The following is an 18,735-nucleotide window of genomic DNA, read 5'->3' as shown; positions in this document are numbered from 1 at the left end:
TTCATGACAAGGTCGACAGATTTTCCTCATAACGATCTGTTGTTTCAGGACTTCCAACAGTGCACCATTGCCACTGTAACTGAGTCCACCTACCTTGCTGCTGGTTGTCCTCTTTACTTTCCTTCCATCTTTCCCAGTATTAGAACCTTTTCTAGATCACCCTGGTCTTGGCATAAAGTATCTAAAGTAGGATAATTTGAGCCAGATCGCTTGTGCCCCAAATGAGAATCCAGGGTTGATTTATTCAATGATTTTTTTTATTATAGTACATTCCAATACCAATGTTCAAAAGTGCCAATAATCTTCCTAGCCTGCTTTTTCAAAGTGTAAAAATAATATGAGCGAGAGAGAAATCTTACCCTGGAGAACTTATATTCAGTACAGAGATGAACGGTCTATAATTAGGACAGAGAGGGCCAGGATCTGTTTATATTTGGCCTTCTCAGTTAATGCTTGCAAGTGACAGTTGTACACCAAGAAAAGCTACAGTGACATAATTTACAGAGTTAATGGCTGCATTTTTATAACACGATTAAATAGTTCAATTAAAGGCCTAATAACTCTCTGTACATGCGCAAGGGTAGGTTTGTTTTCTGATTTGGTTCACATAGTTTCTTTACGGTTCAGCCTATTGTTCAAACTCTTACTTAAAGTATCGTAATAGTAGTAGTAGCTGCAATGGTACTAATTATAATTATTAATATTAATTTTAGTCTCCAAGGGATGTGGAGAGAGAGGAAATGACATGCTATCAAAGTTGAAAATGGTGCTTTTTGACTGGGAGCAGGATTTAAAGCAAAATAAGATATTCCTAACTCATCAGTTGCTTCCCATTTGTTTAAAATCATACCAAGAATATTGACAGCTTGTAGTCATGAAGGAGGAAAGATAGAGATATTATTTACTTCTAGCAAAAGGATATTTATAAAGAATGAAATAGACATAATTAATGCATATGTCTGAATGCAATTGCACAACTGCAATCCTAAATATGTTTACTCTGAAGTAGGTTGCAATTTTTATATAAGAATAAAAGCTTTTGAATATAACTGGGCTTTTGAACAAACAAGCCCAGAATTACACTGTGTTGTATGGTACAGATCAAACAAGTATTTAGGGGAATAAAGAAAAAAAACCTCACTGTGGATTTGATGAGGAAATAAGACACATATGCCCTTATGCAGCCTACCTGTGAGGGCTATTGTAGACACAAATAATATGTTTCTTTTGGAAGAGGGCAGTTTGAGCAATAAAAAATACTTCATGTGCTAATAATGATTAAGTACTACAATTGTAAAAGAAGCTGCAATCCTGGGAAAGGGAAAATCTATTCACTGATTTCTTAAGATTAGGGCATTTGTGTATTAGGGTGTTGAATGCGTTTATAAATTTGATAGAGGAGGGAGCTGAAACATGGCTTGTATTGTGTTTACATGTGAAAAGAAACTACAGTGTATTTTTGTGTAAGTGCCAATGGGGAAGGGCACATGTTAGGAAATATTGTGGGGGAGAATGCTTTGAAAGATTGGGGAAAGAAGGAAGTAGCTGGACAGGGCGTGTGTGTGTGTGTGTGTGTGTGTGTGTGTGTGTGTGTGTGTGTGTAAGGGTGTATTCTATTGTCAGAGAGGGAATTAATTTTGGTGGGGTCAAAAATCAGGATGGGCATTTACAATGTTGCATAAATTATGGGTGTGGGTAAATTTAGAATGCAGAGTTGGAGAAATCTGTGGGTAGGGGTGCTTCTTGAGACTGAAGGAGTGCTTCTTGAGTGAGCTATTTTTTGGCAGAAGCAAAAGAGTCCTTATATTCTTAAGGAGTAGAAATTTATAAACGCATAACTGTTTAAATATCAGATGTGCTGACTGCAGTCTTGTCACTATGTAAAGTGCCACAAGTCTTTTTGTTGCATTGCTGCAGAAGATGGCTAATCCCGTCAGGCATCTTTTTGAGTACCAATTGTGGGGATATTTCATTCCTGAGCACAACAGGAAATTTCTATAATGTTCTGTTTCTGTAATGCAGTTGTACATGTACGTACAAATAGCTCAATGCATATTTTTGCATGCAGTTTGGTTTTTCTTGGAGTTTCCTTTAGCACTTCGCTAAAAATAACTGGAGAACAAAACAAACAAACAAACCAGAGTTGCCCAAAGAATCATGGATATAGAAACTCAAAACGACATAGGCACACTTAGTAAGGCTGAAAGCTTGAAATGGCTGAGCAAATATAAACACACCTTCCAAATGGACAACTATTTAAAATCACAATTGCCAAAATATCTCAGGGAGACATTTACCTGAGCAAGATTCGAACAGCTTGATACAATGGTTAGATTTGGGAGATACCATTCTACCCCTACGATGAACGTACATGTATACATGGAGCTGAAGAGGTAGAAGATCTGACCATTCGACTGCTGTTTGTATAACGGGACGAGAGATAAGTACCTATATCCGCATATTAAACGTACGGCCCAGTAGGAGGCCCATATTAAAACAACATATCTCATGTGTAGCCAGAATCTGAAAACATTTAATACAGCACAATTTCTTACTAAAATGGTCTGACCAGGATCGGCATATGTGGGTCTGATTGGGGTAGATTGCAGGGATGATACAGAATTATAATTTTATATCATTTTATTCTATTTTACATATTTAATTATTGTATTTTATCCTATAACTATTATATTTTACCCTACTCTCATTTTAAATTGTTTGTTTGGAATTTTATCGGTAACATGTGTTTGAACCTGTACGCTGATATAGCCTATACTATAGGCTAATATAGTATATTAGTATAAATATATACTTCCCTGCAAATATCATAGAGAAGACAGGAACCAATAATGAGCTATGATACAAATAAATAAAATTACAATAGCAGTAGTTGGTGACCCAACAATCATTGTATGCATTTATTGGGAACCCAAACAAATTCTGGTTCCAGTGAAGAATATGATGTGTTGAGTATTCTTCCACACCCCTATCCTCTATTACATGCAGAAGAACTATCATTGAGTATATTTTAAGACCCAGCCATCAAAAGAATACATTTCTATTCCCCCATTAAGGTAGGTTGCACTAGAAAAAAAATTACAATCAGCACAACAGAAATAGGTAGCACAGTTTAATCCCCCCCCCCCGCCAAACCACTGAGCAAAATTAGAGAAATTTAAGAGAGATTATGATAATACAACTATTTCATCTATAAACAGTAGCAACAAAAACAGTGTTGGAAAAGTCAGAATACAATTATCTCCATCTATCTAAAAACTTCTCTTGTCTCTCTTGAGGAGGCACTAATAAAGCAATTGGGTGATCATGGAGGCTGACATTTTGAAAGTAGGAGGAGGTAGCAGGAGGCCACAGAAAATGGCATCACCGCTGAAAAGCTGAACACATTGAATAGGTTTGCACATTAGTCAAAAGTAAATGCCATCAGGTAGTCTGCGTTCAGCGTGTTGTGGGAATTCAGTCGTTGATTTTGCACATTATGTAGAATCAGGCCCGTTGGATGAACTGTCTGCATCTGTTTTGGATTGTATAATGTTTCTAAAGAGTTAAAGGAAAGCAGAAGTTTATGGACACAAGATGCAAATCTTACTCATCCAACTTTAGATAGGTTGCTCTTGAAAGGTTAGCTATACATGTATTAAAAGTGAAAAGTACCAATAAATCTTATAGGAGAGATTTATTTACTTGCATGCATTATAATGGGGCAGCCTGGTGGCTCAGCAATTAAGACACTGGGCTTGTCAGCTGGAAAACCAGCAACCAAGGTTTGAGACCTGAGTGCCATGTGATGGGGTGAGCTCCCATCCTCACTGCAGCTCCTGCCAACCTAGCAGTTTAAAAGAATGCAAATGTAAGTATATAAATAGGTACCCTTTTGGTGGGAAGGTAACAACGCTCTGTGATGTTATGCTGGCCACATGTCTTTGGGCGGCACTGGCTCAATGGCGCGGTGAGCACTGCCTCCTATTGTCAGCAACAGCTGGCAGAGTAAAATCCACATGGCCTGCTATGTATTATGATAAATATATTATGAATTCTTCAGTGGGAACAGGAAGGCTATTTTCTCAAAAAAATATACCTTAGGTTTTTCAGATCTTTTTAATACGATGCATTAAAGCCTAAACCCTATGTAGATCTAGCATGCCTCAGTGAAACATTTTTTGCCACCAAAAAGAATTAAGGTTTATTCTGAACTCTCTTTTTATGTTAGTTGTCTTAATGTTAGGCTTTGTCACAAAGTTCTAACTTGTATATTATTAGTAACAGCCAACTTTAGAAAACAACTGCTGGCCTCACTTGAAGAAGCGGGCAAGATCAGTGTGGTCAGTTGCCTTAGCTGAAAAATTTTGACACATTTATAGCCGTTTGGTTCTTTTGTGTCACGTATGCTTATGAAAAGGATGGTCCACCTCTAGCGGTTGCCACATTCTGGAGAAATGGATTTTGTCACATAAGCATGTTTCTTACTTGCTTGGGTAGCGTTTGGGTCTTTGTAATTATATTAGAAAGATAGTGAAGTTAATTTAAAAACATACTGTAAACCCACTTCAGCAAAACACAATTCATGTTATATATTGTGCCCAAACAAACCATATTATTTTATACTGTAACATGATGCCTTAGTTTGTAAAACATGCGAAAGCAGCGCCTGGGTTTCCACCTCAAACTAGTTTAGCCGCTGCGTAAACTGAGCCAGTATTTTAGATGCAGTTCCCAATAAATGTGCTAAGTGGTTGATACAACCTCAGACACTTAATCTTCCCGTGCCTGTGTGTGTGTGTGTGTGTGTGTGTGTGTGTGTGTTGCATGCGCGTCTTCCCCTTGTGACAAAGTCCCTGTTTTCACCCATGCCAATTCTATATTGCTAAAAATGAAGTTCTAGGTCACAAAAATGACTGAAGTTGGTCAATTTAAAATTGGGAATCAACATCGGAAAAAGAACAACCCCCCCCCACACACTGAGTGGAAAAATCTTCAGAGTGCTTGATGTGGGGTTGTGGTTTTCAAAATTTCCACTTTGGATTGAGGAAGAAAACAGGCTCGGAATGACTATGCCCATTTCACGCAACTCTGAAAGTGCCAAGGCAGCGGTTTGGGCTGTCTGACCCTCCAGAAATGAGAGAGTTGTGCTGCAGGGACAGGAAGGGAGAGTAAGCCACAGCTGGGTCACGGGGCTCAGCTTCGGGAAGACCATGGGATGTGGTTAGCCACAGGCTGCACGCAAAGCAGGCGCCAGAAAGCAGGCGCAGACCTGTTTGATACCTCCAGGGAGGTGTTTGACCTTCTTCATAGCAAAGATTGTTTGGTTCCTTCTCTCCAGACCAAAAAGCATTCCTGGATTTGTGGGAGGCCTACACTTGTCATGTTTTCTTCCACAGCTGGGGGAGTTTTACATTTTGAGGCTCCTAAGTTGCATGTGGACACACAAGCAATCATAGGGCAAGCCCCACAGATCTGCTACATTATTTTTTCCTCATGTCAGAGGGGAAAATTATTAAATACAGGGAGCATCACCTGCATTTCATAAGCATAAGCTTGAATTAGTTGTGAGTTTAAATGAAATAATGTTAGCCTTTCTGCTGGCCTCATCCATTTGTTGTCCTAGCTCCAGCCAGTATGGTATCCAGCCATGGCCAAGTATGGCCCCAGACTACATAATATTGGATGCCCCACTTCTTCATCGGCCCAGTGGGTTACTGCTATTTAACACAGAGGAGAAATACACTCACATTTGCTTGTTATTGAAATAAACCTAAAAGACCACAAGAATCTTTTCTAAAAGGAAGCTTTGATTCTTAGCACGCTTTTTAAGCAGAAGGCTTTTCCCTTCAGTTCTCCAAAGCTAACTCACCAGTAATTTACTAGACCAGGCAGGGGCGTCCAACCTTGGCAACTTTAAGACTTGCAGCTGACTGGGGAGTTCCGGAAGTTGAAGTTAATTCGTCTTCAAGTTGCCCAGGTTGGAGACCCCGGCGCAAAACTATCATCTTCTTTGAGTAGAGAGATTGCAAATGTGACAATTTTATCTCTCGGCATCCATTACCCTTTTGTGGTCAGGGCCCTGGAAGGTGTCGGCTAATACTTTTGTGGCCCATGGGTGGGATCTGACATATGATTGCTTCTCTATGTGGCAAAAATGCTTGTTTCACAATTGCAGCCACCGTCCCTGTTTTGCTGCTGTTGCTGCTGCTTCTGCTGCTGCTATAAAACCCAGCCAGCTGCCTTTCAAACACCTCTAGCCAGGTGAGAACAGTGCAGTGGCTTCTCCAAGGCAGCACCATCAGTATCAGGAAGGGGGTGCGATGCAATTTTTTAAAGCTCAGTGGCTATGGACTCACTGAACGTTTAACTGGGCTAATTTATTTATGTATTTGTTAAATGTCTGTGCCACCCATCTCAGCTAGAAGCCACTCTGTGTGGCTTACAATAGAGTAAAAACAACAGAATAAAACAGTAGGATATTAAAATAATAAATATTAATATTAAAATTGAAAGAAAGCTAAGGAAGGAAGGAAGGCATAAATGGGGTGGAGGTAGAATCTTCTCTCAGTCCATTAGCCACCTCCTCCCCCCCTCCCCCCCCTCTCTCTCTCTCTCACACACACACACACACTTTCTACATTCACATAACTTTGAACATTAAATTAACTAAAGACTGGTCCTAATCTATATATATAAAAGCGAAATACCACTCATGCATCATCACAAAATCTCCAGAACCGTAAAGCCTACAAACTTGAAATTTCGCGCGTATGTTCCTCTTGGCTTCTAGGTGCTCACTAAGAAATGATTATTCGAAATACCCATTAGAGCATTAGTATTTCGTATATTATTATTAACATGCTCTGATGCTAAGGAGTTCTACTCCCCACCACCACCTGAAAAGAAATCTGTTCCAAATGCAAAACACAAACAGAGGAGTTTTAGTTTCAATTTCAGAGCACCAAGCAGCTGTAGTACAGAACAGTTGAGCTAAGTCATACCCAGGCTCCTTGCTGTCTCCTTCTTGCTCACATAACAAATACTGTTTCAGTTTCTGATGCTAGCCAGATGAATACCAATGGATGCTGGTAGGCAGAGGCAGAATTCCCCCCCTTATTTTCCTCCCCCAAAACTAAGTCTGACCACATAGTTTCGTAGTGAAGCACGGGTATAGAGCTAGTTCTGTATATAATAATTATCCTGGGAGTTGATTTCTGAGAGTTTGAAGTCCACAAGTCTTAAAGTTGCCAAGTTTGGGGACCCCGAACCTAGAGCCATGGTTAAGGAAGTTAAACTTATAAACTGAAGGTGTCTCCCGGGTAAAGCACTTATATTTAGCTACAATATAATCCAGGGCTCAAATTGGACATCCCGTTACTGCTGCTTTCCCACCACACCCCTAGCCTGCTTGCTGAATTGATTCATTTTTCTGTTTGCATGATGTGTTTCTTACCCAGTTGAAAGAGTTCCTCAATCTTTCTGGGAAGATTTTTGTTTCTTAGCTGAATACATGATTCGAAAGGAAATAATATTGTATTCTCAACATTATTCAAATTGGACTGCCTTTTTATGGAGATGGGATGGAGATAGCCTGAGGCGGTGCAAGGAGGTAATGAATGCTGCGTATTGCTTTGTGTTTCTGTTTTGGAATATCTTCCTAATGTTTTGAGACTTGCATAATTCCATAACTCTTGATTCTGCAGGAATAAAGTAAAGCATGGAACATGCGGATTGAATTTATATTATGTGTGCCTCTTGTCAAATTTGGACTGTTTTGTAGTGTATCCAACTGTCCAACTGACTCAGTCTCTCTTTTGTCCTCTAGATTTCTTCTCCAGCCCTCGGCCAGTGCCTGCACAAACCCCTCTGAGCTATACAGATCAGCCTTGCTTTGTGCCCATGCCAGACACCCTTTTTGATAGTGGTGGTAGCAACCTTCTTCCCAGCCCGTCCAATGCCTTGCTTCCCACAGGCTCTGCCAGTTCTCCTGCCTTGAGCAGCCCTCGTCTTCAGGTGTGCAAGGTTGATGGCTATCTCTTTTTCCAATCCGCTGTCCTAGGTTTTGATTTAATTTGGGGGGCCTGTTCTCTTCTTTTGTATTTTTCTGCCCTTTCCAACTCAGTCTGGGTTCAGCGCAGGGTTCCTGCCGTATCAAGACTTTAAGAGGGAGCCATTTGCAGGAATTCTCAGTATAAATTGAATGTGGAATAATAAACAGATTCATGTGCAAAGTGTTATTTGGATGGGGAAGATAGGTTGAAGATCAAGGATCAATTCTTGCCTATTTCATCCCTAGTAATGGGATGGACTCTCTTCTGACCTAGGCTCCCCAACAGCACGAAGCCAAGTCCTCGTCCCAACCCCCTTTTATTTAATTTACAATGAATTTCCTCTCCAACAAAGTCCCAGCCAGCAGTCTTTCAAGATAGTTCCCAATTACAGACTTTGATCAGGCTTGGAGATTGGCCAGGCTGATATCTTTCAGACCCTGCAATACTTGGCAAGTATGCCAGAATGAACTAATTGTCTCCTGCAAAGCCCCACTCCCCTTTCACTCCTCTTTTATACTCTAGGGGAGGGGCCATTCACCGTCCACCTGTGGCTTTATTCCCAAATTGGCCCTTGTTCCTCAGCTGTTCCCTTTTTCTGGCAACTCTGTGCATGCGCATACTGGGAACAGGCTCTAACTGTTCTTCTGCCTCACTAATGGCTGACTCCGAAGGCCTGTCTGATTTCTGTCAGACAGGCCTGGTCCCATCTCTGCCTCCAATGCAGAGCACTCATCAGAGCCTTCCCCAGACTCCAGGACTTGCCCATGTTCCTCCCTAACCTCCTCGCTGCCCGAATCTGCTGCCAGCTCTGCTGGCTGCTGTCAGGCCACAACAAACTCCAACAGAGTATGTACACTGGCAACATTTTGGTGACCGAAATATGAATAAACCACCCCACTATTATTTCCCACTTATAAGATTCAGATCCAGAGTATTGCAGGATTAAGCTCAAAAATTGCCAGCCATTATTCTGTTTTACTTAATTTGGCTGATTTTACAACAATCCAAATCAGGGGAATTATTCTAAGTGCTAACTAAACTTGCAAAGGCCAAAGCATTTCGGGTGTAGTAGTTGGGTTTCTAAAGGTCAGATAGAATTTGGAGCCTTCCCCTTTTTGACTACGTGCCACTTTTCCCTTGCTCTGGATGGCTGCCCACTTCAACAATGAGATGGGAGGATATATTAATTAACTTTTTTCTTTTTTGCTGCTGCAGCATCTTTCTCCTCTCTTTTCTTTTTCAGTCTGCAGGTGGTTGCCCAGCTCAGCTTGGTTCGCCTGGTGCCTTCCTCAGCCCTGAGCTCCCTCCCATTCCTTCCCCTTCAACCTCCCCCAACAATTTTGGTCCTGATCGCAAGCAGAAGCCCCTGCTTCCCTACACACTCCCCAACAAATGGCTCAGCCTTGACCACTATGGGTCTTATTGTCCTGCCTCCCTGCCCAGAGCCCCTTTGCTCAGCCAACAGCCAGTATGCCCACCACTGTCAGCCCCTTGCTCCAAATTCCACTACCCATCTGCCCCTCTCTTTTCTTGTCCTACTTCCCCATCCCTCTCCACAGTCTGTTTCCCCCCGAATATACCAGGTTACAATATAGACTTGCCCTCTGGATACCATTCTCCCTTCAATGCATCACATCTGCTCCCTAGTCTGCCAAGCAGCCCTATTTCTGGCATGGCCAGAGGACAGCCTCCATCTGGAAGTGACAGGCCCAAGGCCAAGGGGGCAACGATCAAGAACAAGAGATCCCCAAGACTTCCTGCCCCACCCCTGGCTGCAACAATATCTGACCAATGTCTGACAGAGCTGCTGAGCACAGGTAGGAATACGAGCCAACATATTTCCTGAGGGGGTTTGCCAGACTGGAAAAATGCATTGGGATTAAGACTGCAAAGACTAATGAAAGAATAACATGCATTCAGATTTTTCAAAAGGATCTTATTCTCATTTTACTTACTTAATAGCATGTTCAGATCAGTTTAAAGCATTGGGTGAAATCCAGATTTAGTCATGTTTAAAGGAAATTTGACATGAATCATGCAACATTTAATATCAAGCAGATATCACTGAATCTAAGCATGAATCTGAATCTATTCCATTATTAATATGTATAATGGCGCAGATGGTAAATACCTTTTGAGAAAAGATGTTGCATTGTTGTGCTGGAAAAGAAAGGACAGATATTCCTCTTCTAAGATCTATATTGCATGCATTTTGCTTTTTTTTTTAAATGCTTGCCATACAAACTGATTAGTTATCAAAACTAACATTTCTCACATACCAATCCATTCACCCTTTCTTTAGCTGGCTGCAGTCTTGTTCCCTTTGTATGTTTAGAAGTTTCCCAAGGCATGTTTGATTTACTTAGTTCTACAAATAAGTCAACAATTCAAACAGAAACTTTCTGTGTTTTGGACTATTAATTGTCAGAGTAACCAAAGTCCTATTGAGAATTTTGGAGACCATAGAAGTAATGCATTTGGAAGGCACTGTGTATACTTTAAAAATGATTTGGAAATACTGTTTCTTACTACATCTCTTTGAAGCATCTCTTTTAATGAATAATAAAGAGATGTTGGGCTTACATGAAAGCATCTGAATCATTTCTTCCAAATCATTGTCAAAGCATGCACAGACCTAAATTGCTTATTCTTTTCAAAGACTAAATCCTATTGAACTTTCATTTCTATTGCATACTGTCAAATCAGTAAAGACTTATAGTAGTTTACAAAAGAGTTGACAAAAAATGCAGAAGTTAGAAATGAATTAAAGCAACCAATAACTAATGAAAGTGTGAGGAATACAAGGATAAACATATTATTAATATTAATTCTGAATATTGAACTTTCATTTTTATTCTATTTGCATACTGTCAAATCAGTACAGACATAGTGGTTTACAAAAGAGTTAACAAAAACATGTGCAACCGTTAACACATGCAATAAACATAAAACAGTACATATAAATGAATTAAAGGAACTGATAACTAAGGTTCAAGAACTCAAAGATAAGTGTATTATTAATAAAATTACTTCTGAGTAGACATGTAGAAGATTGCAATCTTTTCCTGGTCCTGAAATATTTTTACAAGTAATAGATTGTTTTGACTGGCTAGTTTACTTGTTACCACTTCAGCCAATGAATTTATAGGAGAATCCATTTAAATTGTAGATGACTTTTTTGCAGACTATTTTGTGTTGATCAAATAAGTTGAAAGTCCTGAAACTGACTAGCCCATCTTGGCATGTAATTGAAAGTATAATGGAAAAGACTTAGCTCTTGTACTTCTGTAGCCTGGTGGCAGAGAATTCTGTTTCCAATGGCAGCTCCTCCCAGATGTCAGCCTTGCCAAGTAGTGCAGACAAATAGCGCATCCAGAGGCACAAGCTCTATTTTTACCGTAAGGTTACATTAACAGAATCTTGCAGGTGTGAAAGTACTCCCCCCTCCCCTTTCTGAGAACTTTGAGAAAACTAGGGAGGATCCTTTTTGAGAACTTTGCCATGCCCACATTCCTTCTGCAGACTCATCTACCTCTTTTCCATTGCCTAATCTTCTGCTCTTCCTCCTGTTTCCCAAAGTCATTTCCACTGTCCATTATACCAGGGCAGCCTTGGCTCCGCCCTCTCTCTCTTCAGGAAGAGGTTTGGAGAACTTTACAGCTGTCACATTGCTCTCCCTAGCCAAACCCTGTTCTGTTCTCAGTCTCCAGCTTTTGTGTGCTGTATCTTTCACTGAACAAATTAGAAAACAAAACAATTAGGGAACAAATTAGAAAACAAAGAAAAGACAAAACCCTTGATGCTTTCTGCCACCTAGTGCTTGAACAATGGACTAGTTGAACCAATGTTAAAAGCCATTCTTTTAAAAGTTCAGTTCACTGTGTGATAGAAAAGAAAAGAGGGAAAACACAATCGTGCATACAAGAAGCAGACACTTGTGCCTACAGTTGGAAGAGCTTTTCCATGTGGTGGAGGATTAACAGAATGACAGAGTTGGAAAGGACCTTGGAGGTCTTCTAGTCCAACCCCTTGCTCAGGCAGGAAACCTTACACCATTTCAGACAAAAGGTTTCCAATCTCTTCTTAAAAACCTCCAGTGTTGGAGCGCCCACAACTTCTGGAGGCCAGTTGTTCCACTGATTAATTGTTCTGTCAGGGCTGGGGTTTGAGCAGAGGGAAGCACCAGTCGCATCCCCTAGATTAGAATGGGGCATGTTAAAAGTGGATGGACAGCAAGGTAGCGCACACCTGTTTTCACAGCACAATAAAGGTGCATGTGGGGGCAGCATGATTCCCTAATAGCTCTGGGGTGGACTTGGCAAAGCAGCTATATGGATGTGCCCTAGTGGGTCAGTGGGGAGACCAAAAGAAACATCTTTTAGACTTTTGGCGGAACACAAGCTTTTCTAGACTCTAGCTAAAACACAAAAAATGGTGTATAAATCATCACCATCTATATAATCCTATTGTCCCATATATATTTTGGATAGTTTTGTCTAGTGGTTAAAGCACAATGCCAGAAAGCTATGAAAACCAGCTGGGTGACTTTGGGCCAGTCACTTTCCCTCAGCTCAACCCACCTCTCAGAGCACCATTCTTTGGCTCAGTATTTGTAAACAGCAATGGATCCAGCCCAGTACTTCCTAGTCGAACCACAGACAACTACAGTGATCTAATACATATCGATTTTACAGAAGACATTGTTGAAAAAGCACTGCGCAATCTAAAACCATCTCTATCTATTGGACCAGACGGAATATGTGCTTACTTCTTAAAAAAGCTATCCACTGCCATAGCCGAACCTCTAAGCATAATCTTTGAAAGATCTTTCAGGACCAGCTCCTTGCCAAAACTATGGTCACAAGCCAGTCGTCCCCATCTTCAAAAAGGGAGACCCCCACCTAGTTGAAAATTACAGACCAATCTCCTTATGCTGCGTCACCTGTAAAGTCATGGAATCAATTATTAACTAATCCATTATCTTCCACTTAGAGACAAACAACCTACTCTCCAATAAACAATTTGGTTTCAGAAAAAAACCATCCTGTAATCTGCAACTCTTACACTGCAAAAACATATGGACTACATAACTCGATCAGGGCAAAGCAATAGACACAATCCACATAGACTTCTGTAAAGCCTTAGATTCAGTGGTACACGACAAACTAGTACTAAAACTAAAATCTTATGGTATCTCTGGACACCTACATAACTGGATAGAAGCATTCCTGTCAAACAGACAACAAATGGTCAAAATTGGGAGCGTCCTATCAAATTCTGTACCTGTCAACAGTGGTATCCCCCAAGGCAGTGTTTTAGGACAAATTCTCTTCATACTCTACATAAATGACTTCCGTGATCGTATTAAGAGCAACCGTGTTCTCTTTGCTGATGATGTAAAGCTATTCAACATCACAGACAATACTAATACCCTCCAAAAAGACCTTGACTATGTATCAGAATGGTCAATCAAATGGCAACTTCAAATATCAACAAATAAATGCTCTGTCTTACATATTGGCAAAAAAAATCAGAAAATAAAATACAAGCTAAATAATCAAGACCTTGTTGAGGATCCAAACTTTGTCAAGGACCTTGGAGTACTCATCTCTAATGATCAAAGTGCTAGAGCCCACTGTAACTACATAGCCAAAAAGGCATTAAGAATTATTAACCTAATCCTATGTAGCTTCTTCTCTGGTAACATCACACTACTAACTAGATATACAAAACATTTGCTAGACCAATACTCGAATACAGCTCATCAGTCTGGAACCCATATCATGTATCTGATATTAACACAGTTGAGAAAGTCCAGAAATATTTCACAAGAAGAGTTCTCCGCTCCTCTAGTCATGGCAGAATACCTTAGGCCACCAGACTTGAAATTCTAGACCGAGACAACCTAGAACTACGCCACCTCCGGTCCGATCTAAATATAGTATATAAAATCATACATTGCAATGTCCTACCTGCAAATGAATACTTCAGCTTCAATCATAACAATACAAGAGCACACAATAGATACAAACTCAAGGTTAACCGCACCAAACTTGAATGCAGAAAATACGACTTCAGCAACAGAGTAGTCAATGTTTGGAACACTCTACCTGACTCTGTGGTTTCTTCCCCAAACTCCAAAAACTTTAACCTTAGACTGTCTACTATTGACTTCACCCCCTTCCTAAGTGGCTTGAAGGGGGCATGCATAAGCATACCAATCGTGCCTACCGTCCCTGTCCTATTGTTTCTTTTTATTTTTCTTATAAGTATCTATCTCATGTATTCAAAACTATGTTTATTCTTATATCTGTATCTTGTAAGCGATTGACAAATCAAATAAATACTAAATACTAAAAAAATTGTGGGAAAAATAGGAGGAGGAAGATGAATATGTTTACCACCTTGAGTTATTTTTTAAAATAATAAAGGTAGGATACAAACAAATAAAATATTTTTGTCCTGTTTTTCAGATAATTATTGTCTTTCAACTGGGCACATGTAAATGTTAAAAATAATAGTTCCCATCATCAGGTTTAAGAATGAGCACACATAGAATAAAAAGGAAAGACAGATCAGCTCTTAAAATCCAGAACAAAATAACAAACTTGTATGCCAGCGATCCACTCATGTTTTGGATCGTTTCCTGTTCCTGGTCTTAGCTGTGTGACAGTTGGTAATCTTTGGCAATGGACCTTTCTCCATTTCAGATCTGTAGCTCTAATGAAAGTAAAATGACTTTTGATTCAGGGTGTGTTTCTTCAGGCTCACTCTTTGGACATATGGCAAAAGGAGAGGAATCATTTTCCTTGCCTTTTTGACTTCCTTGTCTAATATATAGACCTGGTATTCCCTTGAGGTCTCCCCTCCAAGTACTAACGAGGCCTAACCCTGCTTAGACTTTCAAAGCCAGAGAAGGTCAGACAGATGTTGCTACCTGCTGAGGAAGCTGTAACTAGTAGCTATGTGACAGAGGGATAAAGCAAGCTTTGCTTCTTTCCTGATGTACAGGTGCTCCACAACACAGGGGGATCCATCAGGATGCCCCTCTCCTGTTACATAAGAAAACATCAGCATCTTTCTTTCAGTCACCCAGAAAGACCTTCAGAGAAATAAAAGGCTGACCCCATCTTTAGCTAAGATTCATTCACACATACTGTTCATGGAGACAAGATTCCGTTTGGAAGAGAGCCTTCCCTCCTTAACTATGGCTCAGCTGCACTCAAGCATCCTGAGCACTGATTAAATTTGAAAGCACTGTTTGGTTGGATTCACACAACATATTAACCTAGGTTAAAATGAAATTGGGTAATTTGTGGTGCAGAGTAATACGGGAGGGCAGTCGTCAAGATGCTGTGTGAATCAGATCATTCATTCAGCATGGTTTATCTGCTGCACCATCACATCATATATGAATGCAGGGATTGTATTTTGTTGTCCTGGGTTTAGGGTTTAAGCTAATGCATGTTGTGTAAACCCTACTGTGCTCTATATATGGGCTGCCTTATTTTTCTCTTTTTACAGCAAAAGCAGAACCTAGTTTAGAGGATCTGTCTGCTCCCAGCCACAATGTGGCCTCCACGGGACCTGAGACCCTGGTAGGTGTTGGTGAGAGAATGGGGTTTTTTTGTGGGGGGTTCTTGGATTTGGAACAGGATTAAGATAAGGTACTTCTAGATCTGGAAGGAATGGAGCTGTATCATCTCACCTGGACAGCTTGGTACTCTAAAACTTGGGATTGTGAAAAAACCCTGGTAGATGTTGGAGAATATGATTAGTTAGACCAAGGGTCTTCAAACTTGGCAAGTTTAATACTTGTGGACTTCAACTCCCAGAATTCCTGAGCTAACATGACTGGAGGAGGAAATCTGGGGGTTGAAGTCCACAAGTCTTAAAGCTGTCAAGTTTGAAGACCCCTGGACGGAAAACTGCCATAACCATGGGTAAAATGAACCAATATACATCCCACATCTAGATTGCCAATACTATTAGAGGAGAAATTGTAACTTAAGATTGGTAGCACTTGTCAGACCTAAAGACCCAAGTTGTCCAGCTCCTTTTGTCCACCAGTGACTGGGCACATCTCCCACTGGGAAGTTTATCAACAGAGCTGGAGGCAGATAGAAACTCACTGTTTGTTCAAAGAACTACTATTCCCAGGTACCAGTGGCGGGATTCAAATTTTTTTACTACCGGTTCTGTGGGCGTGGCTTGGTGGGCGTGGCAGGGGAAGGATACTGTAAAATCTCCAGTCAGAGGTGGTATTTGCCGGTTCTCCAAACTACTCAAAATTTCCACTATCGGTTCTCCAGAACTGGTCAGAAGCTGCTGAATACCACCTCTGCCAGGTACTGTATACTTACTACTTCTGGCCAAGTAAATTCCGTTTCTGGCTGCTTAGAAATCAGGACTCTAGCTAACACATTTATTTTTCATAAAATCAGTTCCCCTTTCTAGAGTATTTTTCAGTATTTGGTGTCAGAAGGTTCCATGGACACCAGAGGTGGTATTCAGCAGGTTCTGACCAGTTCTGGAGAACCGGTAGCGGAAATTTTGAGTAGTTCGGAGTACCGGCCAATACCCCCTCTGACTGGAGATTTTACAGTATCCTTCCCCTGCCACGCCCACCAAGCCACTCCCACAGAACCAGTAGTAAAAAAATTTGAATCCCACCACTGATGGACACCCCTACCATGATGTGCCTAATGTTCCCTTGTGTGTGCTAACTTTGCCCCCACTTCCTTTCTGTAGCACAACACATTTGGTGACGAACCCGCCAGCTTCATGTCCCGAATAACAGAGCTCAGCCCTAAGCTGTCCCCCATCTCCAGCCCCTCGCAGTCCATTTCAACCACAGCATCAACAGGTTCATTGCTTGTGCCCAAGATAGAACGTCTCTCGCCCACTCCTATTTGTGGTGAGTCATTCGAACCAGCATCTACAATCAACCAGTAGTTCTATGTATTCTGGACAGTGTTCTGCCTGCATAGAAGTCTGTGAATGCTCAGTAGCAATCAGTAATTGCAGTGATGTTTTTTTCTCTCCTTCTTCCCCCACCCCCCAGCAGCCAACAACCAGAGAATGACACAGGGACCCCCTGTTTCCCTTGAGGGGCTAGTTTCATCCCCTGTCTATTCAAGCCAAAATAGGACAGAACCAAGCAAGGTGAGACCATGTTCCCTCAGATCATATTAACCCTCTCCACCCCAGAAATGAGTGGATTGTGAAGCATTAATCAACTCATAAGGAGGGAGTGTATTTGTAGCTCAGGGTTGAGGCTGTGAGTTCGATCCAAGGTAGAGATTAATATTTGGAATAGACTCTCCTGCACGAGCAGGGGGTTGGACTAGATGACCTCCAAGATCCCTTCCAACTCTGTTATTCTATGTATATTTTTTATTTATTTTTGTCAATTACTTACAAGATAATAGGTATAAGTAAAAACATAGTTATGAATACGTGGATACATATAAGAAAAATAAAAAAATAAAAAAAAATATGTAAATGAGGGGTCCTTGGCACCAAAGGCCCCTCATAAACAAACCCCTCTGATTTATCACAGCTTATTTCTTATGTGCTTCATCGGTCTATATGGCATTTCCCTTGCTGTCCTCTATACAGTTTTTAGAAATTACATGGTAAGAAAATCAATCATCAGTGATGGAGCGCATAAAAAAATACAGGTTGTGACTGTGTCAAAAAACAAAGGGGCAACCTGAAAATGCAGCTGCCTTCTTGCACCCTGTTCAAGTGCTCAGCTTCAATGGCAGTACAAACCTAAACATCCTGTCAATATCAGGATGTTTTAAAGCCCTATTTGATCAGTCCTAAAAGAAAATAATTTAGGGGTGTTTTCCTTTGTTTTTTTTTCCCTATGGAAAAGTAGCAGGAAATGCATTCCAGTAATATGACAATTTGGTACCAGACTCTGGCAATGTGAATCAGGAGTTACATACAGGTAGTCCTCAACTTATAATCATTCACTTAGTGACCTTCAACGTTACAACAGCATTGAAAAAAGCTGTTTTTAGCATCAGTCCTCACACTTATGACCATCACAGCCTTGGCAACTGGCATGTATTTCCAAGAATTGCAGCATCCTGGGATCATGTGATTGCCATTTGAGACCTTCCCAGCTAGCTCCTGACAAGCAAACTCAATTGGGGGAGAAGGGGGGAGTTGGGTTTGCTTAATGACCGTGAGGTTCACTTAACAACTGTAGTGATTTTCTTACCTCGTGGCAAGAAACGTTGTAAAATTGGGCACGCTCACCTAACAACCACACTCTAGTTCCATTTGAACGTCTAAGTTTTACACTGAAAGTTCCCTTCTTCCCTCCTAGACTGAGAGCCGCAGAATCATCCACATTTCTGCTGAGCAGAAACGCCGTTTTAACATCAAACTTGGGTTTGACACATTACATGGCCTAGTGAGCACTCTGAGTGCCCAGCCCAGCCTCAAGGTGAGTGTTGATCATTCTTGATCCTTGATTTCCTTAGTAGAGGCCACAAAATTACCCTTGCAGTTCTTGACGCCATCTTGGACAGTCTGCTTCTCTGGTCTTGTCAGCCATTCTTAATCTGAAGGATGAATTCTGCAAACTTTGTCATCCACAGCTGGCAGATATTATATAGGAGCTGTGCAGGCTGCCAGGCCAGGGAAGCCCTGTAAACACATTTCTCCT

At 40.9% G+C, this 18,735-nt stretch overlaps 1 protein-coding gene across 2 annotated transcripts in view; it reads left to right on the top strand.

Annotated features, from left to right (window-relative positions):
* MLXIPL (MLX interacting protein like) overlaps positions 1 to 18,735 on the top strand; it is a 50,581-nt gene that overhangs the window by 28,518 nt on the left and 3,328 nt on the right. Inside the window, exons 8-13 of one of the 2 annotated variants that reach the window (XM_026708561.2) lie at positions 7,826 to 8,013; positions 9,295 to 9,868; positions 15,576 to 15,649; positions 16,803 to 16,968; positions 17,119 to 17,216; positions 18,394 to 18,513. In XM_026708561.2, the coding sequence (XP_026564346.1) occupies positions 7,826 to 8,013; positions 9,295 to 9,868; positions 15,576 to 15,649; positions 16,803 to 16,968; positions 17,119 to 17,216; positions 18,394 to 18,513 (1,220 nt within the window). Of the gene's footprint in view, positions 1 to 7,825; positions 8,014 to 9,294; positions 9,869 to 15,575; positions 15,650 to 16,802; positions 16,969 to 17,115; positions 17,217 to 18,393; positions 18,514 to 18,735 lie in introns of both variants that reach the window. The other variant, XM_026708559.2, reaches the window with a different exon arrangement.

Source organism: Pseudonaja textilis, chromosome 1 (assembly GCF_049901715.1).
Source record: "Pseudonaja textilis isolate UNSWEBS1 chromosome 1, rPseTex1.2, whole genome shotgun sequence".
Lineage (NCBI taxonomy): Eukaryota > Metazoa > Chordata > Lepidosauria > Squamata > Elapidae > Pseudonaja > Pseudonaja textilis.
The sequence above is the reverse complement of the archived record's forward strand: the minus strand, read 5'-3'. Positions and strand labels throughout refer to the sequence as shown.